The sequence below is a fragment of the Saccopteryx bilineata genome, chromosome 6 (genome assembly GCF_036850765.1).
Source record: "Saccopteryx bilineata isolate mSacBil1 chromosome 6, mSacBil1_pri_phased_curated, whole genome shotgun sequence".
In the NCBI taxonomy this organism is placed as follows: domain Eukaryota; kingdom Metazoa; phylum Chordata; class Mammalia; order Chiroptera; family Emballonuridae; genus Saccopteryx; species Saccopteryx bilineata.
The window spans coordinates 130,872,092-130,899,534 of NC_089495.1; the positions used below are offsets into that span (position 1 = coordinate 130,872,092).

At 46.5% G+C, this 27,443-nt stretch overlaps 2 protein-coding genes, 1 non-coding gene and 1 pseudogene across 6 annotated transcripts; 1 reads left to right on the forward strand and 3 right to left on the reverse strand.

Annotated features, from left to right (window-relative positions):
- Window positions 1–330: 330 nt before the first annotated feature.
- Window positions 331–20,382, reverse strand: XRCC2 (X-ray repair cross complementing 2). The gene is made up of 3 exons (XM_066235919.1): window positions 20,239–20,382; window positions 15,167–15,248; window positions 331–5,822 (listed from the first exon to the last, which is right to left on the reverse strand). The coding sequence occupies exons 1-3, from the start codon at window positions 20,275–20,277 to the stop codon at window positions 5,101–5,103; spliced, it is 843 nt and encodes a 280-aa protein (XP_066092016.1). The 5' UTR covers window positions 20,278–20,382; the 3' UTR covers window positions 331–5,100.
- LOC136309701 (U4 spliceosomal RNA) lies at window positions 14,952–15,088 on the reverse strand. The gene has a single exon (XR_010726358.1). It is a non-coding gene; the product is annotated as a U4 spliceosomal RNA (small nuclear RNA).
- A 128-nt stretch (window positions 20,383–20,510) lies between the features above and the next one.
- LOC136308728 (small ribosomal subunit protein eS4, X isoform-like) lies at window positions 20,511–27,069 on the forward strand. Of its 4 annotated transcripts, none has more exons than XM_066236369.1 (4): window positions 20,511–20,640; window positions 24,756–24,883; window positions 25,354–25,404; window positions 25,669–27,069. In XM_066236369.1, exon 4 carries the CDS (start codon window positions 25,705–25,707, stop codon window positions 26,494–26,496), a length of 792 nt encoding a protein of 263 aa, XP_066092466.1. In that variant the 5' UTR covers window positions 20,511–20,640; window positions 24,756–24,883; window positions 25,354–25,404; window positions 25,669–25,704; the 3' UTR covers window positions 26,497–27,069. The 4 variants fall into 4 exon arrangements, with proteins under 4 accessions (XP_066092466.1, XP_066092468.1, XP_066092469.1 ...); XM_066236370.1 differs by having other exon boundaries at window positions 20,540–20,640; window positions 24,760–24,883; XM_066236371.1 differs by lacking the exon at window positions 25,354–25,404.
- Window positions 22,781–23,537, reverse strand: LOC136308441 (retinal cone rhodopsin-sensitive cGMP 3',5'-cyclic phosphodiesterase subunit gamma pseudogene; annotated as a pseudogene).
- Window positions 27,070–27,443: the final 374 nt, after the last annotated feature.

Below are 27,443 nucleotides of genomic sequence, written 5' to 3' on the forward strand. Positions count from 1 at the left end.
ACTTATTAGGTAGGAGACGCCTCAGAGGTCAGGTATTTAAAATACGGAAAAATAAACTAAGGCACTATGAAGGAAATTGCCCCCACACAGCCTTTAGGAAACTGAACCATATTTGAAATGTAAAGACATGAATTATGTGACTATTAATAAATATTGCCTGATCTTCTACAAGACATTTTTTAAGAAACTTCAAAATAAATTAATGGAATCTAATCATTTATAACTCAAGTGCTGTTATTTCTACAAGAACTTGCAATATATGTTCATTTGTTCACTGGAAGAAAAATCACACTTTCATTTCTGATATTTTATTTATATTAGAGAGAGAACTTCAATATTAATTCAAATATCTATCCATTAAATGCAAAAATGTTAATGCAATATTTAAAATGACATTTAAATGAAAGCAAGGGAAGATCACATTAAGGTTCCCATGGCAACTCTCACCACACTTTTCAGCATCTGAATTGTAATATGGTCATTTACTACAGGTTCATACAAAATATATATTTCAAGTTCTATAGGTTTAATTCACGTCAATTCAAGAGTTCAGCTGCAATGCAACATAATACATCCGACTAAGAATACTCTAAATATTAACCCATATTCTTAATTTAGACATGCTTACCCAAAACAGATGCAAACTTCCTAAACTTTGAGTGATATGTTCGCGTTCACATGAATAACAGCATTTAGCTAAATGTTAAACATATTCCGACAGTATGTTTTGAGAAAATTCAACACTGTTTCTAAGATTTATCTGGCGTTCCGTAGTATACTTCCCTTTCCCGCTGTCCAGTGCGCCCACTGTGTGACTGGACCACCGCTTGTTCAATCATCTGTTCTGTGATGAATGGATGTTTTCACAGACTCTGGCTTTTGCCGTTGCAAACAATGCTAACGTGAACATATTGACACATCTCTCCCGATGCATGCAGGATAGACACCGATAAAGGGGTACCCCTGTGCTTAACTTCATAGAACCATGCTAAGCAGGTTTCCTAAGTGCCGTCCACAGAGGGCTCACCTCCCCAGCATGGACTGCACTTTGTTGCATGTCTTCTTCAGAGCCTGGTTTTGTCCCCACCTTTAAGGTTCTGCCACCCGAGACAAACTGACAAGATCTTAATTTGTATTTCCAACTGCAGTCAGAGTGAACCTCATTACATGTCTTTCTTTTGTGTGTGTGTATGTGTGTGTGCGTGTGTGAAAGAGACAGAGGGACAAATAGGGATAGACACAGGAAGGAGAGAGATGAGAAGCATCAATTCTTTGTTGCGGCACCTTAGTCTCCTTAGTTGTTCATTGCTTTCTCATATGTACCTTGACCGAGGGGGTGGGCGGCTGCAGCAGAGTGAGTGACCCCTTGCTCAAGCCAGCGACCTTTGGGCTAAAGACAGTGACCATGGGGTCACGCCTATGATCCCACACTCAAGCCGGCAACCCCACACTCAAGCTGGTGAGCCCGCACTCGAGCCAGCGACCTCAGGGTTTCAAACCTAGGTCCTTCTGCATCCCAATCTGATGATCTATCCATTGCACCACTGGCTGGTCAGGCTAAGCATGATTTATTTATAAACTTTTTCTAATTTATTTATTTATTTATTCATTTTTAGAGAGGAGAGGGAGAGAGAGAGACAGAGAGAGAGAGACAGAAAGGGAGAGAGAGGAGAGAGAGACAGAAAGGGAGAGAGAGGAGAGAGAGACAGAGAGAGAGAAGGGGGGAGGAGCTGGAAGCATCAACTCCCATATGTGCCTTGACCAGGCAAGCCCAGGGTTTCAAACTGGCGACCTCAGCATTTCCAGGTCAACGCTTTATCCACTGCACCACCACAGGTCAGGCATAAACTTTTTCTTAATTCCTTTTAACATGTTAGATAACAAACCTTTTCAAGATAACGAAATTGGCCCTGGCCAGTTGGCTCAGTGGTAGAGCGTTGGCGTGGCGTGCGGGAGTCCCGGGTTCGATTCCTGGTCAGGGCACACAGGAGAAGTGCCCATCTGTTTCTCCACCCTTCCCCCTCTCCTTCCTCTCTCTCTCTTCCCCTCCCGCAGCGAGGCTCCATTGGAGCAAAGTTGGCCCGAGCACTAAGGATGACTCCATGGTCTCTGCCTCAGGTGCCAGAATGGCCCTGGTTGCAACAGGGCAACGCCTCAGATGTGCAGAGCATTGCCCCCTGGTGGGCATGCCGGGTGGATCCTGGTCCGGCGCATGCCGGAGTCTGTCTGACTGCCTCCCCATTTCCAACTTCAGAAAAATACAAAAAAATAAGTAAATAAAAATAAAGATAACGAAGTCTTTGGCCTGACACATTAATATATAATTGATAATATAAGTTAATACAAAAGTTCATTGTTTTTTTAAGCATGTTTCCCGAAGAATAAGTTATAAATCTGTGAATAACAGTTCATTAAATTAACACTTCAACCTGACCAGTAGATAGAGTGTCGGACTGGGATGCGGAAGGACCCAGGTTCGAGACCCCGAGGTTGCCAACTTGAGCGCGGGCTCATCTGGCTTGAACAACAACAACAAAAAAGCTCACCAGCTTGGACCCAAGGTTGCTGGCTCAAGCAAGGTCTGCTGAAGGCCCATCATCAAGGCACATATGAGAAAGCAATCAATGAACTACTAAGATGTTGCAATGAAAAACTGATGGTTGATGCTTCTCATCTCTCTCTGTTCCTGTCTGTCTGTCCCTATCTATCCCTCTCTCTGACTCTCTCTCTGTCCCTGTAAAAATAAATAAATAAATAATTTTAAAATATTAACACTTCATTTACACAGAGGAGAAATAGAAAATCCTGTCATATTTGAGGCTAGAATTCTGCTAGAAGTTGCTAAGTATTTTATATACATCTATAAAACACACACCCGTGTGGCCAGAGTGCAGAGCTTGACAGGGGAGGTAGCTGACTTTTTCTCTCTTTTCTAGAATACAGAAAAAGATTCTCAATCTCAATGATCACTCTCATGGGTGGGGGACAATAAACATTTCTCCCACCCAAATACAAGTATTTACAAATTACTTATCGTAACATATATTGCATGCAACAAAATAAACTAAAATACAAATTGAAAATGGATGAACAATAGATAATATGTTAATATCTAAAATTATATTAATGGCAAAATGACATTTACTGAGGGCAGACAGGTATGTGGATGACCCAATGCAATTTAACTCAATTACCAATTAGACTACACAGTGCGGCTGAAAAGCAAGTGTTGGGCCGAGAAGGGTAGCTGGACTGATGACTTTTATCTGCAGACAGTTTGGTTCCCCCTCACCCCGCAGCAAAAATAGTTCCCAGACAAGGACTTGTCACTCATTAGGGAGACAATCCCAGGAAGCCCCAACAGATAGTGGGGAACTGGGACAGAAGGTGGTTAACAGTGTGTGAATGAATTACTGCTTTAAGCCACTGGGAATTAGTCCTCCTGGGGCCACTCTGAGACAGTGTCCTCTTACAGAGGCGCACATATTTATAGGCCAAACCCTGACCCTTGCTGGTGACAGCGGCCTGCCCCACCTGTAGCCCAGTGGGCTGCGGCGTCCAGAGACACCTTCAGAAGTCCTCGGGCTTTGTAAACCACAGGGGAGGTAGAGGCCCAGGGTACATGGTGGGGCACAGACAGCATGGGCCACGGCCACTCTGCCTGCATCAGGAGAAACACCATCTTGCCTGACCAGGTGGTGGCGCAGTGGATAGAGCGTCAAACTGGGATGCCAAGGACCCAGGTTCGAGACCCCGAGGTCACCAGCTTGAGCACAGGTTCATCTGGTTTGAGCAAAAGCTCACCAGCTTGGACCCAAGGTCGCTGGCTCGAGCAAGGGATTACTCGGTCTGCTGAAGGCCGGCAGTCAAGGCACGTGAGAAAGTAATCAATGAACAACTAAGGTGTCGCAATGCGCAACGAAAAACTAACAATTGATGCTTCTCATCTCTCCGTTCCTGTTTGTCCCTGTCTATCCCTCTCTCTGACTCTCGCTCTTTCTCTGTAAAAAACAAAAGAAAAAAAAACCCCACCATCTTCATCTAATCTCGGTTAGGTAAGCAGAATTAGAGTCAATAGTGTTAACTAAATAGGTAACATATAAATGAACACACCCAGGATAAAGCCACAGTCATCTCTTCCTCCTTTCCCCACAGGGTCCCTCAGATATGTCTGTGACACGGGACAACCCCAACACATAAGACTGTGAGTGCCGGGGTCAATCTGACAATCAAATACTGATATAATTTCATCCCTTCTTGTATTAAAATGTATCAGCAGATGACCTAAAAGTTCCCTGCGCTCCTACAGTACATTACCACCATGCCCCTAAGGTGTGTCATCCCCTAGGGCCATCGCCGGACCCGAGGGGACGGAGCCTTGTCCAGCCCTCGGCTGGCAACGGTTCGATTCATTTCAGGGACGATCTGGGTCTATTCTAAATGGGTAAGAAAATGCAAGTAACACACGGGTTCTAATATTGTTTTAGCATTTGTCTCTCACTTAACGAGGAGATGAAAATTTCACAAAAAACACCCTTCACAGAATTCCTCCAGTGGTTATCTTATTTCCCTGTGGTTAAGAAATTATACAGAAGCCCGAGCGTAATGCAACTCCATCTTGGGAGTCAGTGTAACTAACTCGGATGAAAATGTTAAAGGCAGATGGTAGACTCCCTGTTTTCATCACTTTTACAGAAATAACAACTCCACAATAACATTTTCCAAAGTCACAGCTTCCTGAATGAGTTACCTCTGAGAAATGAGAAATGCATTGAAACTCTCCTAAACAAGTTAAGTCCTTAATGGAGTTCCAGAAACGTAACACAACATTATAAAACTCCATTTTATTTAGGCTGAAATGTGCAAATTATTTATTTAGCTGCTTCCATGCAGAGTTGTTAACAGCACTTCGATTCATCTTCAATGACCTAGGAACAGAATAACCTGAGGTTCTACTGTACTAGTTTAAGAAATCTATTCTGTAGGAATACTGCTGTTAATTCCCTTAAGGGTTTAAAATGTCAGAACTGAATTGCGTTAGCCTGTGAAAGACTTTTTTTAAAACCTGCATAACATCCTACAAGACTGTCTTGGTACACGTCAACAAAATTCAACCCCACTTTCTCCAATAATAAAACAATGTTTTTTTAAACTGTTACTTTTCAGATGACGTGACACTAAAGAGAACCGGTTCCTGGTGTTAGAATCATCTTTGGAGAAGAATATCCTATGCTTTGCTAGTTGCTGCCAGGCCTTACAGAGGTAGGGTCTGTAGTCCACACTGGAGGCGTCACTGGGGTGGCTACCCGCCGAGGAGGACCCCTCCGTAGAGTTTGAGGTTTTCTGCATCATACTTTGTGTTGTTGCAAAAAGAACCAAGCGGTACTCATTTACAAACTTCTCTAAGAACTGGGAACATTTCTTCAGAGTAGACTCCTGCAAGTTAACGCTTTCTCCTCCATTGGCTCGGTCTATCCAGTAAAAGGCGGACAAGCTATCCAGAATCAAAACGCAGAGAGAGGGGTGACTGCAAAACATCGTTTCCAGTGAGTGCAGCGTGAGTAGCAACTGGCTGCTACTGCTACAGTAGACCAGAAAAAACCTCCCAAGGCAACTTTTTATCATTTCTTCAGAACTCTGGGACAGTCTATGCTCCAGAACTGTAACAAGCCGAAGCATATCAAAGTGGTAGTCTGTGTCAACAAATAAGACCTCTATTTCCAGTCCACCTTCTGACTTTGGAAGTATGCACCGTGCTGTTAAATGACAAAGCATCTCTGTCTTTCCTGTTCCTTCTGGACCATGAAATTCAAGAATATCACCTGTGTAAAATTTAAAAATCTCAGTCAAAATACAGCAGCACAATAAGGGTAGACTACAACAAAACCATCTGCACGGGTGTTGAAAAAGACATCTCCTGGAATGTCAAAGAAAATCTAAACCCATTTCCCAAAGTGGATCTGTATAAGCAAACACAAACAAACAGGGAAATCGTTGTGGGAAAGGCAGAGCGACAAGGTAGGAGGCAGTCTTGGAGGCTCTCCTGGGGATAGGCCCACATGCACTCACACTTGACCTGGTGAGAGTTAAGAATGAGGTCCCCAGAGCTCGGGCCTTTCAAGAACTAACTCTGAGGAGCCACTGCGCAACCTCACCTATAGGTGTTGTAAAGTACCAAAAGCTACAGAATCAATATTAATATTTTAAGAGGCTTAAAGAACATTTTATTAATTTGGGTTACGGTGTGCAGAGAAATTTTGTGAATGATCTCTGTACTGTGTGATTGGCATAAAACCAGGATGGCTCTTAGCATTGTATTGTAAATGCAAAGGGAAGGAAAACATGGATTCCCTGACATTCCACTACATCTGTGGGGAAAGGGGTGAATAGCTAACCAGGTGCAGGAAGAGAAAAGCCAAAATAAACCTTTACTTATAGTAATGAGCCATTTTTGCGGGCATTTGTCCCCAGGGAAACTACCTCTCCCATATGAATGCATATAGTTAATGTATGTGACTCTGGACAGAGATGGAGGATAAACATTAGAAAATATAGGAATGTCTCTTAATATGTAAAAAGACATCTTTCTATCATTGTGTTGACTTATAATTTTTTTTTTCAGAGACAGAGAGAGAGTCAGAGAGAGGGATAGACAGGGACAGACAGACAGGAACAGAGAGAGATGAGAAGCATCAATCATTAGTTTTTTTTTGTTTTAATCATTAGTTTTTCATTGTGCGTTGCAACACCTTAGTTGTTCATTGATTGTTTTCATATGTGCCTTGGCCGTGGGCCTTCAGCAGACTGAGTAACCCCCTTGCTAGAGCCAGTGACCTTGGGCTCAAGCTGGTGACCTCGGGGTCTTGAACCTGGGTCCTCCACATCCCAGTCCGATGCTCTATCCACTGCGCCACCGCCTGGTTAGGCGACTTATAAATTTTGTTTTCTCCAAAATGATGTATGGCTTGCAAATTGAACATGGTCCTATCATGTTAAAAGGCATATGACTACAACCAGTAATGGTAAAGGGCACCTCATTGCAATTTTTGCTTCTATACTTCCCACTTACAAAACTATAAAAACTAAGTAGAACAAAGGGCCAACGCGCTCTCCCTCAGATTTCTGTCGGAGTTGCTGCCACTTGGCCAAGCTAGACAATAAAGCTTTGGTGTGTAATCGACGGATTTTATTCATGTCTTCAATGTTTCGAGTCCCTCCGGATTAGGCTTAACAACTCCATGAATTACTTAGGTACATAATAGTTCTGGTCATTGATCTCCCAACATTCACTCCATGGCCCAGGCCGGTTGGCTCAGTGGTAGAGCGTTGACCTGGTGTGTGGATGTCCCAGGTTCAATTCTCGGTCAGGGCACACATTGGCTTCTACACCCTTCTCCCTTTCTCTCTCTCTCTCTCTCTCTCTCTCTCTCTCTCTGTCTCTCTCTCTTCTCTCTTTCTCCTTGTCTTGCAGCCATGGCTCAAATGGTTGGAGTGCATCAGCCCCGGGCACTGAGGATGGCTTTGTGGAGCTACTGCCTCAGGTGTTAAAAATAGCTCAGTTGCAAGCACAGCCCCACACAAGGTTACTGGGTAGATCCCAGGCAGGGCACATGGGAGTCTTTCTATCTCCCCTCCTCTCAAGTTGAAAAAGAAGGAAAATATACATATAAGAAACCCCAGTTGAGGAAGGCAATGTACCCAATGTAAAAACTATTTTCCTTAGTCTCCCTTGCAAAGAGGGGTCTTCAGATACCTCAGCTGTGGCCAATGAGACGCATGTAGGTGTCTGTTGGGATTTTTGTGTTTTGCTTTCTGGTGCAGGTGCCGCTTAGGCTCTGCCGCCCTTCCCTGGAGGTGAGGCAGCCACCCTGAAACAGCAAGGAGGAAGGGTGGGCCCTACAGAGGGCAGCGCAGGAAGACAGGGGGCACCCAGGACTTTGATCTCAGTATGGAACCCAGGACCAGTGACGCACAGCCTGCCCTGCCTCAACACCACTTCTGATACGAGGAAGATAAACCTGTATCTGGTTAGGCCACCAGGTGGGATTTCTGCGACATGCAGAGGAAACAATCAATACCTAATCAAGGTTTCTCAGTGTCATCCTTAGGGGCAGAGCAATTCTTGACTGTGCAGTTTCGCATGCACAGGGTGCAAGAACTCACGGCTCTGCCAACAGCATTCCCCCCTGGAGACAGCTTCCAAACTGCCTTCTTCGCAGTAGGAATCTCTCTTGAAACTGCTCATTCAGAATGGCATCTGCATTGAAAACTATTCTCCTAGCATTATCATCCAAGTCAATTACTCTAGACTTGGGGAGATTCCCAACCTCTTTCTGTGTAGGTTCCAGCAACTCTCTCACTGAGGACACAGCATAAATGAAATATAATACAATACCCGGGAACTGTCCTGTCTCTGGAGCTTTCCAAAACCCACTCTGGACAGTGGCCTTCCAGTTCTTACTAAAACGAAACTTGCTAAAAACCAACGGACATTTCATTGATTGCTGAACCACATAAATGAAAACTCTGTTACAAATACAGATTCTAAGGTGCCAAACAAATTAACGTCATCTTCGAGTCCAGTTACTTTATTTCCTATTACTACTAATAAACCACTATAATGATGCAACAGTCACAGATAATGGGTGAGAAATCTAGCAAGCTGTCACCACACTATTTGAGGTAGTGTAACACTTAAGACAATTTCTTCTACAATCTTGCGCATACTTCACAAGTCCAAATTTTCATGACAAAGATTCCCGCCCCACCTCCACAACCAAAATTCAAACCACAATAAAAGAGTGAAGCTATTTTCACATTAGCAGTTGTTCATAGATGCCCCAATTAAAAGCTAACCCAGTGAACTATACTCAACGCACATGTTCAGTTTACTCTCTCCTACTATATAACTGGGGAGCCAAGCTGCCCCCAGATAAAAGTCTTTTACTGTCTTATAATAGAGAGAAAACCGCACACAGAAGATGAGTTAACGCCTGACCAGGCGGTGGCGCAGTTGATAGAGCATCGGACTGGGATGCGGACGACTCAGGTTCAAGACCCTGAGGTCGCCAGCAGGAGTGTGGGCTCATCTGGTTTGAGCAAAAATTCATCAACTTGGACCCAAGGTCGCTGGCTCAAGCAAGGTGTTGCTCGGTCTGCTGAAGGCCCATGGTCAAGGCACATATGAGAAAGCAATCAATGAACAACTAAGTGTCCCAATGCACAACGAAAAACTAATGATTGATGCTTCTCATCTCTCCGTTCCTGTCTGTCTGTCCCTGTCTATCCCTCACTCTGACTCTTTGTCTCTGTAAAAAAAAAAAAAAAACCCAAAAAAACCCCCACTAATGATTGATGCTTCTCATCTCTCTCCGTTCCTGTCTGTCTGTCCCTATCTATCCCTCTCTCTGACTCAAAAAAAAAAAAAAAAAAGAAGAAGAAGAAAGAAGATGAGTTAACATGAAAGCAAGGTGGATGTAGCCGAGGAGAGCTGAGGACACAGTTTAGCGGGAGATTTAGTGGGACGGCTCTGAGAGTGGTCCATAGGACTCAACGGGCCAGAGACACCACTGAAACAGCAAGCACACAACACCCACACCTTCCTTTCCTCTGCCCAGAAGAGTAGGCAGACGTGGCCTAGGGGCAGCAATGACATGTCCACACTGTTTCACAAATGAAGAGTGACTTCTTCATGGTGTCGCACTGGATCCTACTGACACCGAGGCAGGAAACGCAAACCTCATCATCTTCCAGGACTGCATATATAATTTTGACTATTCACTTAATTCTTTTTATTAATATACTTAAATTTTTTCCATTGATTTGAAGGGGGGGGAGAAGCATCAACTCTGTTCCACTTAGTTGTGCACTTATTGACTACTTCTGCTATGTGTGCTGACTGGGGATCAAACCCATGACCTTGGCACTCTGAGACAACGCTCTATCCCAGGGGTCGGGAACATTTTTGGCTGAGCGAGCCATGAATGCCACATATTTTAAAATATAATTCTGTGAGAGGTATACAACGACCCTTGTACGTTATGCATTATCCAATAAAAATTTGGTGTTATCCCGGTGGACAGCTGTGATTGGCTCCAGCCACCCGCAACCATGAACATGAGTGGTAGAAAATGAATGGATTGTACTACATGAGAATGTTTTATATTTTTAACATTATTTTTTAAATTATTTTTATTTATTCATTTTAGAGAAGAGAGAAAGAGAGAGAGAGAAGGGGGAGGAGCAGGAAGCATCAACTCCCATATGTGCCTTGACTGGGCAAGCCCAGGGTTTTGAACCAGCAACCTCAGCACTCCAGGTCGACACTCCATCCACTGCGCCACCACAGGTCAGGCTTAACATTATTTTTTTATTAAAGATTTGTTTGCAAGACAGATGCAGCCATCAAAAGAGCCACATCTGGCTCGCAAGCCATAGGTTCCCGACCCCTGCTCTATCCACTGGACAAGCCAGTCAGAGCCCTGATTATATTTCCTGTCGGCTACTTAAGGTTGGAATGTTCCATCCCCAACACAAAAAACAGCATCTTTTTCATCGCGTGACTTTCTTTGTAAGAACTTGAGAGACATCTAAAGAATGAAAACCTAAGTCCTGATTGGGGGAGGACTTGTAAGATTAGGGGCCACTGCCACCATCGTGGCCATTCACATGCAGGTTCTCACTGAATTTGGGCAGACGATAAAGAAACAGCAGAGTGGGAGGATGGTGGGCCATTCTGTTTATTGGTGTCTCACCAAGACCGGCAAGCCACAAGAAAAGCCAAGGGAAAAGCAGAAAACCTGCTTTCCCATGGAGGGCAAGGGATCAGGGAGAAGAGAAAAAAGAAATCCTCCTGCACCTCTCCGTGATGGAGCAGAATCTCTCTTCCAGTAAACATTAGCAAGACAATGGCTCCTCCCAGCAGGAAGGCGACCTGCAATCTCACAGACCACTATTGCTAGCATTGCCCAGCCCACAATGCAAACTATAAGCTTGTAAACATATACATCATATTTACAAACTTATTTGACCAACAGGATGACAGGCCCAAAAATCAATTTTGGAACGTGGCATTTTGAAAGGAAACAGGTCTGCTGATAGGTCACAGTGTGCCCAGGGCCTGGCACTCAGCTTCTGTCTGGTCTGCAGCCCCCCTCCTCTGGTTCCAGAGGAGAAGGCAGCCACTGAGACATTCTCATAGACAGACAGGAAGTTCCATACAAACAGAGTACATTAGCAAAGTGGGGCTCCCCCCCCCACCAAGTGAGAAGTGGGGGCGGTAGACAGTCTCTCGCATGCGCCCAACCCAGATCCACCGGCATGCCCACCAGGGGGCAATGCTCTGCCCATCTGGGCTGTTGCTCTGCTGCATCCAGAGCCATTCTAGCACCTGAGGCAGAGACTATGGAGCCATCCTCAGTGCCCCGGTCAACTTTGCTCCAATGGAGCCCTGGCTGTGGGAAGAGAAGAGACAGAGAGGAAGGAGAGGGGGAAAGGTGGAAAAGCAGATGGGCGATTCTCCTGTGTGCCCTGGCCGGGAATCAAACCCAGGACTTCCACACACCGGGGCGATGCTCTACCACTGAGCCAAACAGCCAGGACCAAAGTAGGTTTTTTTCAGTAACATTATTCATGTAAATACCCTAACATGAATTTACCTTCCAAATGGTATGTTGAGATGCAGCTCTAGGAGTCAAAATAAAAATTTCCTACAGCCACTAGGAGTTAAGAGTCAAGACAGTAATGAGACTCTGGATACAGAGATCTGGGAGACAGTCACATAGAAATACAGAAGAGAAACTCTTTTTGATGGTGACAGTGAACTTAAAATTAAGAATGGGAGGCCAAAGACTCAATTTTTGGGATATTGCTACCTTTAGGGAAGTCAGATAAAACAGGAATTTAATAGAAAAATCAAGAGGAAGACAATATAGACCACAAAAGGATTTGAGAAAATAGAGTACTAAATAATACTAAACGCAGCAGAAAAGTCCTAAAAGGAGACAACGGAAGAGGAGAGGCAGGAAAGAGGTCACTGTGCCTGTCACAATCAAGTGGTCTGAAAGCGGTGGGCTGGACAGAGAGGCCTCACAGGGAGCGGGCTGCTGTCAGAGGAACAGTGAGGGGAGCTCAGACTGCAGGACAGGTGGGCGGGAGTTCGAGAGGACTTTCAGAAAGGATACAACGCTTGGCACAAGAATTCAATCGCAGTCTCCTGAGGATGGACAGTCAGAGAAGGATGAGCTGAAGTAAGAGAAATGTAACATGTTCTGAAGGAAATGGAAGGATACTGGTCAGCGGGTAACTGTAAGATAGATCTGGGTATCTGTGGAATTCCCAGAATGGGGGGGAAAAAAGGAAAACTTTGCCAAGTATTTGCCTGAAGAGAGGGGTGGTACTCAGACCATCTTTCAGCATCACTCGAAAGAGTAAGTCTTTGAGAGAGCTGTCTACATCCACACATTAACTAAGAAGATTCCTGATGCAGCCTGACCAGGCGGGGTGGTGCAGTGGATACAGCATCCAACTTGGATGCAGAGAATCAGGTTCAAAACCCCGAGCTCACCAGCTTGAAGGCGGGGTCACTGGCTTGAGCGTGGGAATGACCCCCATGGTCGCTAGCTTAAGCCCAAAGGTCACTGGCTTGAAGCCTAAGGTCACTGGCTTGAGCAAGGGATCACTCATTCTGCTGTAGCCCCCGGTCAAGGCACATATAAGAAAGCAATCAATGAACAACTAAGGTGCCACAATAAAGAATTGATGCTTCTCATCTCTCTCCCTTCCTGTCTGTTTGTCCCTATCTGTCCCTCTATCTGTCTCAAAAAAAAAAAAAAATCATATTCACACATTATGTTCTATAAAGGGGACATAAACCTCTTATGTGTATCTGAAGTCACTTGTTCATGCTTCTGTGAGACATTACCAGAAAGACACACCCTTGCCCAGTGAAAGTACTGAATACAACAACTTAGACAGTAAAAAAATAAAAACCCGTACAGTTTGGCATTTGACAAGTTACACTAAATCCAGGAATCTGGATGATTTGGCCTTAATAGTCACTCTTGCAAACGGAATGCTGCCAGGGGAGGGTCTGAGTAACAGATTATCAGAGGGAGTTTATGAATCTAAAGCTCCTTCAAAATAAGGAAAAGAAAAAACGCCTAAAAAAAAAAAATACATCCTCTTGGTACTAACCTACAAATTGTATAACAAATATGTTGAAGTGGCAGATTACAATCATTGCAGTTCTGGAGAAGTAATAAATTGCAGTATGGTGCAGAATCACTACTATCCCAAAAAGCATTAGGCAATGGCTAAACTATAGCAAAAACATACAAGATAACAACAACAAAAGAACCCAGACAAATTATACTTCATCAAAATCAGCCCTGGCCGGTTGGCTCAGTGGTAGAGCGTCGGCCTGGCGTGCAGAAGTCCCGGGTTCGATTCCCAGCCAGGGCACACAGGAGAAGCACCCATCTGCTTCTCCACCCCTCTCCCTCTCCTTCCTCTCTGTCTCTCTCTTTCTCTCTCGCAGCCGAGGCTCCATTGGAGCAAAGATGGCCTGAGCGCTGGGGATGGCTCCTTGGCCTCTGCCCCAGGCGCTAGAGTGGCTCTGGCCGCAACAGAGCGATGCCCCGGAGGGGCAGAGCATCGCCCCGTGGTGGGCAGAGTGTCGCCCCCTGGTGGGCGTGCCGGGTGGATCCCAGTCCGGCGCATGCGGGAGTCTGACTATCTCTCCCCGTTTCCAGATTCGGAAAAAAAAAAAAAAATCAATGACTTTGTGCCATCAAAAAGGTAGTGGACACCATCAAGATAGTGAATAAACAACTCACAAAATGATTTAAAATTTTAATTAATAAAATTGCAAATCATGTGTTTGGTAAGAAACTTGTACCTAGTATACATAAAGGACTCTTACAACTTAATCATAAAAAGACAACCCAGCCCTGGCTGATTAGCTCAGCTGGTAGAGCATCAGCCCGGCGTGCGGAAGTCCTGGGTTTGATTCCTGGTCAGGGCACACAGAAGCGCCCATCTGCTTCTCCACCCCTCCCCCTCTCCTTCCTCTCTGTCTCTCTCTTCCCCTCCCGCAGGCAAGGCTCCACTGGAGCAAAAGATGGCCCGGGCACTGGGGATGGCTCGGGCACTGGGGATGGCTCCTTGGCCTCTGCCCCAGGCGCTAGAGTGGCTCTGGTCACGACAGAGCGACGCCCCCTGGTGGGCGTGCCGGGTGGATCTCGGTCGGGGGCATGCGGGAGTCTGTCTGACTGCCTCCCCTTCCCGGCTTCAAAAAAATACCAAAAAAAAAAAAAAAAAAAAGTAACAACCTAAGCACACGACCTTCTTCATAGTGTTCCCTGGGATAGCAATGCCAATGGTTCAAGTAGCTAAGTATTTTCCCAAATGTAGAAATATTAGCAGAACAGCAGGGTGCCTACGTCTTCCCTGTAATTCTCAAACTTCTAAAGAATACAAAAATAAAATAAAATAAAATTCCCACAAATATTGTGTGTTGGGACACAGGAAGTCAGTTTATTTTGAAGAGTCACCGCAGATAAGCCAAACTTTACCATGTCTGACATAGATGAGGAAAGCTTAAAAGTGTTCTGTCATCGTGCTTCTCAGCTTTGTTTTTTATTTGGTTTTGCCTTTTTTTTCTTTTCCACTGATTCATGAGAAACAAAGGGGAAGGAGGAGGAAAGAAAGGAGATAAGGGAGAGAGAAAAAGAAGAGAGAAGCATCAACTTGTTCCACTTAGTTGTGCACTCATTGGTTGCTTCTCCTATGTTCCCTGACCTGGGATCGAACCTGCAACCTCACGATAACACTATCCACTGAGCCTCCCAGCCTGGGCCTGTTTCTCAGTTTTCATTTTACAGTTTAACCTACAAGAGCCTCTCACTAGGAGTATCTGAATGTGTGTATATATATATATATATATATATATTTTTTTTTTTTTTTACTAATTTATTTAACCGACTGTATTTCAAGTCGTCATGGCGGGGTATTGGGAAAAGTTTTCAATTAGCAATAATCGCGCCTCGGATAAACCTCATTGGCTACGATACTGCCACTGCGCAAAGCTTCTGAATGTATATTTAAAGACTTGTTTTACAAAAAGTCATCTGTGACCCTGCACTTCTCTTGGAGAGTGTGTTTTTACCATGTACAGGTGAGTCTTCGTCGGCAAACAGACAGGGTTCCATTTCTTTCAGGGACCTCCTCCCTTCGAGCCGAGCAAGAAGCTTCAAAAGCAAAAAAAAAAAAGAGAAGAAAAAGTCATTACCTAAAAACATAAAATCCTAAAAAAAAAATCCACATTTATAAAATTTTCCAAAAGGCTATAGAAGGTATAAGTCCCTGCCCTCAAAGGAGCTAACTGACAGTGTAGTCTAGGATACAGTACTGAACAGCTAACTGCAAAGTACTGAACTTCCTCATACATTATGACCGTCGTCGCCTATTTATTACATTTGTTATGAAGGTATCAGCTTTCATACTGTCAGCTCCTTATCTTGTGGGGGGGACTGAACAAAGGAGAAAGAGGGAAGTCCCACCTGAATTAGGCAAGTGAGGCCGAGGTTATAAACTGCAGTGTGTAGGTAAACTGTATATAAGCAGATCTGAATTGCTAGAGACTGTAGCATAGAACCAGCAGGAGATACAAAATCCTAAAAGAGCAGAAGTCAGGTGGCAGAAAGGTTTTCGATGCCACGTTTAGGAACCTGCCCTTGGGCTTGTACACAGAGTAGGGTTCTGAAGCCACACAGTGAGAAGCAGTCTGTACCGTGCAGAGCAGACCATCACTCCGGACTCCAGACTTGCTAGGTCACTCCCCTGGGGCTGGGGTTTCTCATCAGTACACTGGGGACAACAAGCAGCCCCGCCCTCACAAGGTTGCTGTTGGGCAAATGAGTTTGTAAAATTTGTATTTTTTGAGTTTGCTCACTTCGAGTGTTAAAAAATGGTGCTGGGGCCTGACCTGTGGGATAAAGCATCGAGCTGGAAATGCTGAGGTCGCCGGTTCGAAACCCTGGGCTTGCCTGGTCAAGGTACATATGAGAGTTGATGCTTCCAGCTCCTCCCCCCTTCTCTCTCTCTGTCTCTCCTCTCTCTCATTCTCTCTGTCTCTCCTTCTCCTCTCTTAAAAAAAAAAAAATGGTGCTGGGCAGCGCAACCTATGTGATCTGTGAAATTGGCAAATTACCTTCCAGCCTGGGAAGAGCCATTGTCTTGCTAATGTTTGCTGGAGGAGAGGTTTTTGCTCCAGAAAGTTTAGAAAAAAAAGAGAGGGAGGCCATGTTTTGCAGAGAGAGAGAGAGAGAGGTTAGCAGATGGGGAACCAGAGGTGAGGGGCTTTTGTGAGCTCCACTGAGAATGGTGGGGCCTTTGATTCTAGGAGGAACCGGAGAAGATTCTTCTGGTTGTGGAACGGGAGAATGTGTCAGTGGCTTTGGGAGCCCTGAGTGAAGGGAAGTGTTTTTTTTCCTGTGTGTTGCTCGTCCGCTGGTGCAAGATTTGAATAAAGGAATGGACTACCATTCTTTGGCTACACTGTTTCTTTACCGTCTGCCTGAATCTAACGAGAACCTGCATGTGAATGGCCGCGAGGACTGACTGTACAGTTGCTGAGGAGTCAATTTGCACAAAGTGCTTAGCACTACGGAAGTCGGAGCTATCATCACCTGATTTTCTAACAGAGTGCCTTGGTGGCTTGTAGGGGACAGACCTGAGAGTAAAACCAGATGGGGGAAGGAGGGGAGAAGGCGGGGGACTGAAGTCAGAACCAAAGCCAGCATAACTTGGGGACTGCCGTAAATGTCAAGGAGGTGAACATGACCAAAGCTGCTGCTCAAGGTTCTGAATCCGCAGAGTTGACAACCCTTCTATACAGCAAAAGAGTGAGCTTATCACAAGCAGGAACAAAAACAGTCACACTGTTCTTGTTTTTTTAACTGAAGCAAAAGTTCTGAGAGGATTTCCTGAAGTGACGAAAAGGTTCAAAGCGCTGACTTACCAAGTATGTATTGCATTTCTATTCTGTATAAAGCACTAAGCAGGTAGAACAGAGATAACCAAGGTAAGGATGACAACCTGCCCATAACGAACCTGCTGTCTAGGTTTCCCGGGAGATGAGATTTTCTTTAACAAAGGGAAAGACTGCAAACCACCAAGAAAGGGTGCTTTGGATTAGAGCAGAGATGTAGGAAAGAAAGGTCAGGCACTTTGTAAGGTACTGACTCCAGTGAATTAAAAATTTAAAGTAGGCCCTGGCCGGTTGGCTCAGCGGTAGAGCGTCGGCCTAGCGTGCGGAGGACCCGGGTTCGATTCCCGGCCAGGGCACACAGGAGAAGCACCCATTTGCTTCTCCACCCCTCCGCCGCGCTTTCCTCTCTGTCTCTCTCTTCCCCTTCCGCAGTCAAGGCTCCATTGGAGCAAAGATGGCCCGGGCGCTGGGGATGGCTCCTTGGCCTCTGCCCCAGGCGCTAGAGTGGCTCTGGTCACAAAAGAGCGACACCCCGGAGGGGCAGAGCATCGCCCCCTGGTGGGCAGAGCTTCGACCCTGGTGGGCGTGCCGGGTGGATCCCAGTCGGGCGCATGCGGGAGTCTGTCTGACTGTCTCTCCCTGTTTCCAGCTTCAGAAAAAATGGAAAAAAAAAAAAAATTTAAAGTAGCTTATTTCAGTTCCTTGGGATAGTTTCTGACTTTGACACAATGCCTCTTTAAAGTAGACTTAACTAACGGGTACAGAAAGAAAACACTGTCCAGACAAAAGAAGCACTTAAGGGGAGAGAAGCCTTGCTTAGTTGGCTCTGTTAACACAAAGGAAAAAGAATAAAATAGCACCCATTGCCCGGCTGCCTGTTTAACCCACTGAACTCCAAAGTAACATGAGAGGCAATCTGTGGATCTCCAGACAGGCATGGTGGGCTAACGGACAGGAGGCTAAGTTTTTTCTTCAGTGAGTGGGCTGTGCTGGGCTCCTGTTTTCTGGACTAACTAGGCTTGTTCTGAGGACAAGTCATCTGAGTTTTCTTTTGTTTTTCTTTTAGTGAGCAAGAGAAACAGAGAGCGAGACAGAGACAGGAAGGAAGAGAGATGAGAAGCATGAACTCGTAGTTGCATCACTTTAGTTTTTCATTGATTGGTTCTCATACATGCGGGGGGGGGGGGGGGAGGCTACAGCCAAGCCAGTGACCCGTTGCTCAAGCCAGCGACCTTGGGCTTCAAGCCAACAATCCCTGGGCTCAAGCCAGCAACAATGGGATCACATCTATGATCCCACACTCAAGTCGGTGATCCCATGCTCAAGCCAGTGGGTCTATGCTCAAGCTGGCAACTTTGGGGTTTCGAACCTGCGACATCAGTGTCCCAGGTCCACGGTCTAGCCACTGTGCCACCACCAGTCGGGCAAGTCATCTGGGTTTCACAGTGATCACTTAAGCCAGTAAGGTTATAACTGCAGAGTTTCCTGTATCAAGCAGTGGCTCTGCACTAATAGGAGCAGGGGTTGGCAAATGATGGCCAGTAGGCCTGACCTCTATTGGCGCAATGGGTAAAAGCATCGACCTGGAACATTGAGGTCGCTGGTTTGAAACCCTGGGCTTGCCTGGTCAAGGTACATATGGGAGTTGATGCTTCCTGCTCTTCCCCCTTCTCTCTCTCTCTCTGTGTCTTTTCTCTCTAAAAAAATAAAATAAAATAAATAAAACCTAAAAAAAAAAAGCTTGCATATAAAAATATATATATATGATGGCCAGTAGGTCAAATCTAAAATAATAACAGTTTTGACAGAGATGGCAGGGCTGGCAAAGCCTAACTGTTATTCTTTGCAGGGACTGGTCTTAGAGTACTGCTCCTGAGACAGGCAGGGGTCCCCAAACTTTTTACACAGGGGGTCAGTTCACTGTCCCTCAGACCGTTTTGAGGGCGCCACATACAGTGCTCCTCTCACTGACCACCAATGAGAGAGTTGCCCCTTCTGGAAGTGCAGCAGGAGCTGGATAAATGGCCTCAGGGGGCCGCATTGCGGCCCGCAGTTTGGGGACACCTGGTAGGGGCAGCACTGGACTCCACAGGGGCCGAAAAAACTTCATCTTGGAGGCCTGCCCATGGTTCCTTGCTTTTGGGCAAGTTTCGCAGTTGAAACAAACCTAACCACATCCTAAAAGGAAAGAAAGTAGGACAATGACATCCTTTCTAGAAACATCGTGTCCTGCAAGAGTTGTTCTGTCCACTGAGTGGTAACTAGAACACCTGCGTCAGTACTATGTTACAGGCCCTTTGAGGGGTCCACTGACCATGGAAAACATCCTGTGACCACCCGGGGATCAAGACAGCCCTGACCTCATCCTCGTTCCCCAGCCACACAGCGGCCAGAAGCCACTCGGTGAGCCGCCCACAAGAAGCCCTACACCAGCATCCCTCTTCTGGTCCACGCCCTCGTGCACTTGCACAAGCTCCTTGCAAGAATCTCGGCCTGCATCATCTTGTCCTGCCTTCGAGCTCATTCCCACGACACCCACACGGGCGAACCGGGCGTTGGGGATCCATCCGGGCATGCAATCCCCCCCCCCCCCCCCCCCCCCGTGTAAAAGACCCTGCCTAACCCAGCCGTGCCTGTTTCTCCATGCTCATCTCCCAACTCGTTCTCAGACGCTGGCTGCGTCCCACCTGCACACACAGGCCCTGGGCTTGCTGCTCTCTGCTCCCCACGCCACCTGCTCCTTGCCGGCCCGCGTAACAGACTCCCTCCAACCCCAGCTTGGGCCCTTCCGGCACACGGTCCCGGTTGGTCTCCAGCGATGCCCGTCCGTCCGCCTCTGGACAGCCCGTCTTAGCCACATGCTGGCCAGCCTTAGTCACACGCCAGCATGACTAAATCAGCCTCCTCTCCTACTTCTCCAAGGACACAAGCTGTTTCTGATTCCCGCTCCTCCACCAGAAGATGCACAGGTGAGGTGGGGTGCACGGGTGGAGTGGGCTGCACGGGTGAAGTTGGATGCACGAGTGGGGTGCGGTGCACGGGTGGGTTGTGGTGTACGGGTGGGGTGGGGAGCACACGTGGGAGAGTGCAAAAGTGAGGTGGGGACACAGGTTGGGAGGTGCACAGGTGGTGGGACTCCATGCCCGGGCCGCGCCCCCGGCCTCCCCCGCCTTCCGGCCTCGCTCGCCCGCCCGCCGGGCCACGGCCCCGTGCTCTTTCACTCTCGCTCCCACCCCAACGACTCTCACCTCCGTTCCAGACTCGGCCCTGTGGAAGTCACTACACATCGCCCCGAAGGCTCGGCACACCCGGCGCTCAACTTTGCCGCCACCAGCGCCATCTACCTCGGGCTATGCCCGCTGCGTCCGCTAGCCAGCCAGTCAGGCGCAATGACCCGCTGACCCGGACGCGAACAGACGCGCTGCGCCCGCCCTCGACCGGAGGGCGGGGGGAGGGCAGGCGCAGGAGGCGGGGCACGAACAAGAGTAGGCAGGCGCGCAAGGGGCGGGCATGCGCAGGAGTGGGTGTGCGTTGGAGACAGGCATGCGCAGGAGGACGTGAGGTCACAGGACGCGGGACGCCGCCATCGCGTCGGAGAGGTAGCGCGGACGCCTCTTTTCCCCTGGTGAACGTCACTTCGTGTATCTTAGGTAAAGCTAACAGCGTGTACTTAACATCCTTTATTCACACACGGCTTATTGAGAAAGCCGGTGTTTTTTGCGTCAGTTCTTGGGGCTCAAAGCTCCTCTGGCTGGCCGTGCGTGTGATTTCGCCGTTCCTTCCTAGAAAATAGAAAAACGACGCTCGAGTTAAAAGAATGGAAAGCCCATTCCGAGCTGCGTGCTGGTCTGGTTCTTTCCGGAGGGGGAGAGGGTCTGTGACTGCCGGCGCTGCGGCGTGTCATCGGTAAGCTGGGTGGTGAAGAGACGGGTACGTGGATGCAAAGATGGAGGCCGTGCGGAGTGGACGGCGGGCCCTGCGCCGCTTCCTGAGAGCGCGGCCGAGACCGGGACACGTGTCCAAATGGCGTTTGCACCCTGTTAAGTGGTTTCTTGGAATATGGGTGGTGGTGTTTGTTTTTTAACTTTTTTTAAAAAATCTTTCTTTCTAGCGCCTATGTGTCATTAAGAAATAAGGACGCTAATAGGAAAATGTTAAAATGTATACATATAAACGCATATGTATTCACACATATACATAGGTGTATGTGTATATATGTACATGCATATACATATATATGTACATATAATGAAGGGATAACTTTTTATTACAATTAATTTCAAGGAGAAAACTGTGTGTGGTTAGAAGGGAAAGGCCCTTGCAAAGAGGGCAAAAGAGACAGCAGGAGCGACCAGGCTAACAGCTGGTCACCATGTGAATGTAGGTAGGGGATGGAAGGGGAGGTGAATCGGCTGGTACACTCCCTCATCCGACATTCACCTGCGCGTTAATCCAGTTCCCAGTTCGGATAGTATTGATGGTAATGGCTTGAGCTATGAAATCCTTCTTTTTAGTTGTACAAGGTATTAAAGTAGTTTGCATAGTGGGGGGGAAAAAACATGTCATGCCTGCTACCCATTATAAAAGGTTTGGGTTCCTAAACTGAACTTGCCTCTCCTGGAATGCAACCCACTCACTCCACGTGCAAGTTTAACCTTACCCTTTCCCCATTGCCCTGTGGTTAGTGGGGCTCCCGTGACCAGGTCAAGGAGATGGGGATATTCTGGGTGCAGCTATGGCTGTGAGTTAGGCTGACTTGTCAGCTTGCAGGCACTTGACACACACCAACAGTCTGTAATAGGATAAGTAACATTCTGAGTGAACAAAGCCAAAGCTCAGAGAAGCATGAACTTGGACCACAATTTAGAAAGACAGGAAGACATTCAAAATGGTGGCAAAGTGCAGCCAGAATAGATGAATGTGCCTTTCATTCTGACCTGAAAACTTTTTAATGTTTTGTTTTTTGTTTTGTTATTTTGGTTTTCTTTTTTACAGGGACAGAGAGAGAGTCAGAGAGAGGGATAGATAGGGACAGACAGGAACAGAGAGAGATGAGAAGCATCAATCATCAGTTTTTTGTTGCAACACCCTAGTTGTTCATTGATTGCTTTCTCATATGTGCCTAGACTGTGGGCCTTCAGCAGACCGAGTAACCCCTTGCTCGAGCCAGTGACCTTGGGTCCAAGCTGGTGAGCCCCCCCTTTTTTTTTTTGCTTAAGCCAGAGGAGCCTGCACTCAAGCTGGCAACCTTGGGTCTCAAACCTGGGTCCTCCCCATCCCAGTCCAACGCTCAATCCACTGAGCCACTGCCTGGTCAGGCACTTTTTAATATTTTGTTAACTTTTTTTTTTCTCTGAAGTTGGAAATGGGGAGGCAGTCAGACTCCCTCAAGCACCCAACCGGGATCCACCGAGCATGCCCACCAGGGGGCGATGCTCTGCCCATCTTGGGGTATCGCTCTGCCGCAATCAGAGCCATTCTAGCGCCTGAGGCAGAGGCCACAGAGCCATCCTCAGCGCCCAGGCCAACCTTTCTCCAGTGGAGCCTCGGCTGCGGCTGCGGGAGGGGAAGAGAGAGACAGAGAGGAAGGCGAGGGGGAGGGGTGGAGAAGCAGATGGGCGCTTCTCCTGTGTGCCCTGGCCGGGAATCGAACCCGGGACTCCTGCACGCCAGGCCGACGCTCTACCACTGAGCCAACCGGCCAGGGCTGGTAAACTTTCTTGATAAAGGTTTGGTTTTCTTTTTTTTCAAAGTAAGTATCTCTTTTATTAAATGAGAAAGGGGAAAAAGTGACATAAATGTTATTTTAAAAACCTACTACTAATCATAAAGAATGCCTAGCAAAATAGATTTAAGAGACTTAACAAATTATCAAAAGTTGGAGAAATACTGATGACTTCTAACCAGTGGATGGGTAAAAGTGTGGCCAAGTTTAAAACACCCTAACAAAAGTCAATTTTCACCTACTCTTTGAGCTAACCTATACTGTATGAGAGGGTTGGACACTAAGGGAACACTTAGCAATAACTTACTGGAAATGACTGTGTAAGCCAAAAAAACCATTTCTGAACAAGACTGAATTCCAAGACTGAATAGGGCAAAATCAATAGGACAAAAGTAATCAAAGTGACAGCAGGTGCTTTTGAAAGTGGCAGAATGCCTCGTACCTCAGATGATCCCAAACTGAGCGAGCTCATGTAATTCTAGGTGCTGAATGCCTCCCAGGGGCAAATCACCGTGATATCTGTCCCTAGCCCTTCCATGCCGGGAATATCATCTCCAAACCCTTTCACACCTTTCTTAGGAGGCTTGCTCTTGAATTGACGCGTTTGCCTCTGCTTGAACTTGGGGGGCCCTTTGCGTGGCGTAGTGGGACCCTGGTTTGAAGCTGGAGGAACCAAAGTAGTATTGTCACTCATTTTGATTGCCCTTGGGTGGCTGAAGGTTCTCCTTCAGGCTCAGAAGTTGAGAACTCGAGAACTCACAGAGCTCAATGTTGCTCCTGTAAACTGCCCCGTTGCCTTCTTCACAGTCACAGTAGATGAATCTACAGGATCTTTGCACCTGATTATCTCTCCAAAAAGGTTTGGTTTTGATATGGTATGAGGAACTAGATTTTTTTTTTTTCCTAGTGAGAGAGTGACAGATAGGGAGAGACAGACACCAACCAGGGAGAAAGATGAGAAGCATCAATTCTTCATTGTGGCTCCTTAGTTGTTCATTGATTGCAGAGTGAGTGACCCCTTGTTCAAGCCAGCGACCTCGGGGTTCCAAACCTGGGTCCTCCGCATCCCAGTCCAATGCTCTATCCACTGCCCCACCCCCTGGTCAGGCAATAACTAGAAATTTAAACCTAGTAGTAATAATAATGCCCATTCTAGGGTTCTAAAAGGTAAGAATTTAAACTGGTAGCATTGGCCATCAATATCAGAACACACTTTTCTGAAATGGAAAACCTTTGTGCAAAGATACATATTTTTCACCTGCCTAGTCTTTAAAAAGCCTAGGAAATAGCATGGGCTTATGAAATACGTCTTGTAGGTAATTCTGACATTGCTCATTGTATAAATTAGAATATTTTTGGCTGTGAGGCACAGAACACCCAGCTCTTACTGACTTAAATAATAAATGGAATTTACTGGGTCAGACAGCTGGAAGTCCAGAGCTAAGACGGCTTCAAATTTAGTTAATAGAGAAACTCAATTATACAAGTAGCTAGTTTCTTTTTGCTCTGGTCAGATTCTTGTACTCTACCTCGGTACTCATGGTTCTCTGTGTCCATACCTGAACCATTAAAAAGTCAGGGATAACTGAACTAGTTAGCTGAGACCTGAGCCATATGCCCAAACCTTAGGTCCAGGGATAGAAGTATGTTCTTTCCATGGTTTTAGGCTCTGTGGAGAGGAGTGGATAACAGTCAGTGACAAGGACAACAGCATAAGGCGAGAAGTTCAAGAAGTGAGGGTGGATGCAGAGGAGGCAACATCTATATTACATCCTCCATAATGAGGACACATGTACAAAGCCACGTACCCAGGTCACCCTTCTATCCCGTCCCACATGCTTCTGTACAATGTAAATCAGTATTTTAGAAAGAAAGCTTTGCAATTGAACAGCTGCCCTGCTAAATGAGCTGCTTGGTCCTTACCCTGTTCCTGATGAAGATAAGTGTCAGTGGAACTAGTCCAGTACATTGGGTGCACACCTGTTTGTGTGGGCTGTCTTACACAACATGCTTTTTTGTTTTTTTATTTATTCATTTTAGAGAGAGAGACAGAAAGGAGGAGCAGGAAGCATCAACGCCTATATGTGCCTTGACCAGGCAAGCCCAGGATTTTGAACCGGCGACCTCAGTGTTTCCAGGGCAACACTTTATCCACTGCGCCACCACAGGTCAGGCGACAACATGCTTTTGAATTTACTTTAATGCTCCAGAGACATCAGTACTCGGAGGCGCTCTCATAGATTGCTTGTAGAAAAACAAACACAGTCATTTTGGAGGGGAATTTGGCAATCGCTAACAAAAGTATATATTTATTTACTCTTTAACATTATCAACCCTACTTCTAGGAATTGATGCTTAATCATATCTCTAGTTCCACTCCCTAGGTGTATACCCAAGAAATACTTTAAATGTCCATATTTAAAATCCACAATCAGCTCCTTTCTGCCTGTTTGACTCTGAGTATGCCTCTAACTTCCATGCGATGGTAGCCTCCTTTCTTCGTGAAGTGAGGAATTTGGAGTAGATAATAGTTTCCACTTATTGAAAGTCAACTGTTTTCAGACACTATGCTTATAGTTCTGTGTATATGATTTCCCAGCCTCCCCTGCAAGGTTTTTATTCTCCTACTATTTTATAGGTGAGTACTTGAAGCCCAGAGAGGTTTAGCAATCACACCGTTTTCCAGCTGGTAAGAACCCGGGTCTTCCTAGCACATTAATTTTCCTCCAGAAGATGCAATTATCTGAGGCCTTTCACAACTCTAGATTCTGTGACTCTTGGCTGTTTTTTAGAAATTAAATTTATTGGCATAAGATGGGCTAATAACAGAAGTTTTAGGTGTACAATTTTACAGTCCATCATCTGCATGTTCTGTTGTGTGCTTACCCCCAAAATCTAGTTTCCTTCCATCACTGTGTATTTATTTGACCCCCTTGTGATTTTTACTTTTAAGCCAGAAGAGGGTCCCTTTTCCGTGCCCAGCGCAGCCATGGCTCGTGGTCCCAAGAAGCACCTGAAGCGTGTTGCGGCACCAAAGCACTGGATGCTGGACAAGCTGACAGGCGTGTTCGCTCCTCGGCCGTCGACTGGTCCCCACAAGCTGCGTGAGTGCCTCCCTCTCATCATCTTCCTGAGGAACAGGCTCAAGTACGCCTTGACGGGGGACGAGGTGAAGAAGGTCTGCATGCAGCGCTTCATCAAGATTGACGGCAAGGTCCGCACCGACGTCACCTACCCCGCGGGTTTCATGGATGTCATCAGCATCGACAAGACCGGGGAGAATTTCCGTCTCGTCTACGACTCCAAGGGCCGCTTTGCTGTCCACCGCATCACGCCCGAGGAGGCCAAGTACAAGCTGTGCAAAGTGAGGAAGACCTCTGTGGGCACCAAAGGGATCCCTCACCTGGTGACCCACGACGCACGCACCATCCGCTACCCGGATCCCCTCATCAAGGTGAATGACACCATTCAGATCAATTTGGAGACGGGCAAGATTACTGATTTCATCAAGTTCGACACTGGCAACCTGTGTATGGTGACCGGAGGCGCTAACCTGGGAAGAATTGGCGTGATCACCAACAGAGAGAAGCACCCTGGTTCATTTGACGTAGTCCATGTGAAAGATGCCAACGGCAACAGCTTTGCCACCCGGCTCTCCAACATTTTTGTGATCGGCAAAGGCAACAAGCCGTGGATCTCCCTTCCCCGTGGGAAGGGCGTCCGTCTCACCATTGCTGAAGAGAGAGACAAGAGGCTGGCAGCCAAGCAGTGGGTGAAGTGAGCCTCGGCAGTGTGGTGCGAAGAGTCTTTGTACTGAATCAGAGTTAACACAGCATGAGAAAGAAGAATAAGATGGGGAATAGACCTAGCCACTAAGGTGCTGATTATCCATAATCTAAATTCCATTCCCTTTTCCTTTGAGGCTTGAACAACAGCTAAATGAATGTGACAGTCCCTTACCCTGAACTCATTCTCACTCAGCCTTTTCCTTTTTTTATGTCCCTCAGAGTTATTGTACTTTCCATTTTGTAACCAACTGCTCCTGCAAAACTCGTTTCACTTATTTGTTGATTCCCTTTTAGCTGCATTACTTCCTGTCTCGTAACTGCATAGGCAATTACTCTAATGTGTTTTCTAGTATACTTGAGTTTGTAGGTGTTTATGTAGTTGCAACTGAAGTGTGAATATAGACTTTAGTTAATAATGTATTAATATTGGCTTAGTAAGTATAGCAAATACACCAGTATAAGATGTTCATTATTGGTGAAATCGGTGCCAGGTACATGGGAACTCTTTACGTAAATTTTCTGTAAATGTAAAATGGTTTGAAAAATAAAGCCTATTAAAAAAGATGTATGTGTGCAAAATTGAGGAGTTTATGGGTAAAAAGATGCTGTTTAAACTGGTAATTTAGTGTAGTTTATCACCTTTGATATTTAAAATGGGGTCAATGTGACATCACAATATGTTTACTAATTTTTTGTTGTTGTTTTTCTGAAGCTGGAAACGGGGAGGCAGTCAGTCAGACTCCCGCATGTGCCCGACCCGGGATCCACCTGGCATGCCCACCAGGGGGCAATGCTCTGCCCATCCGGGGCGTCACTCTGTTGTGACCAGAGCCACTCTAGCGCCTGAGGCAGAGGCCACAGAGCCATCCCCAGTGTCCGGGCCATCTTTGCTCCAATGGAGCCTCGGCTGCAGGAGGGGAAGAGAGAGACAGAGAGGAAG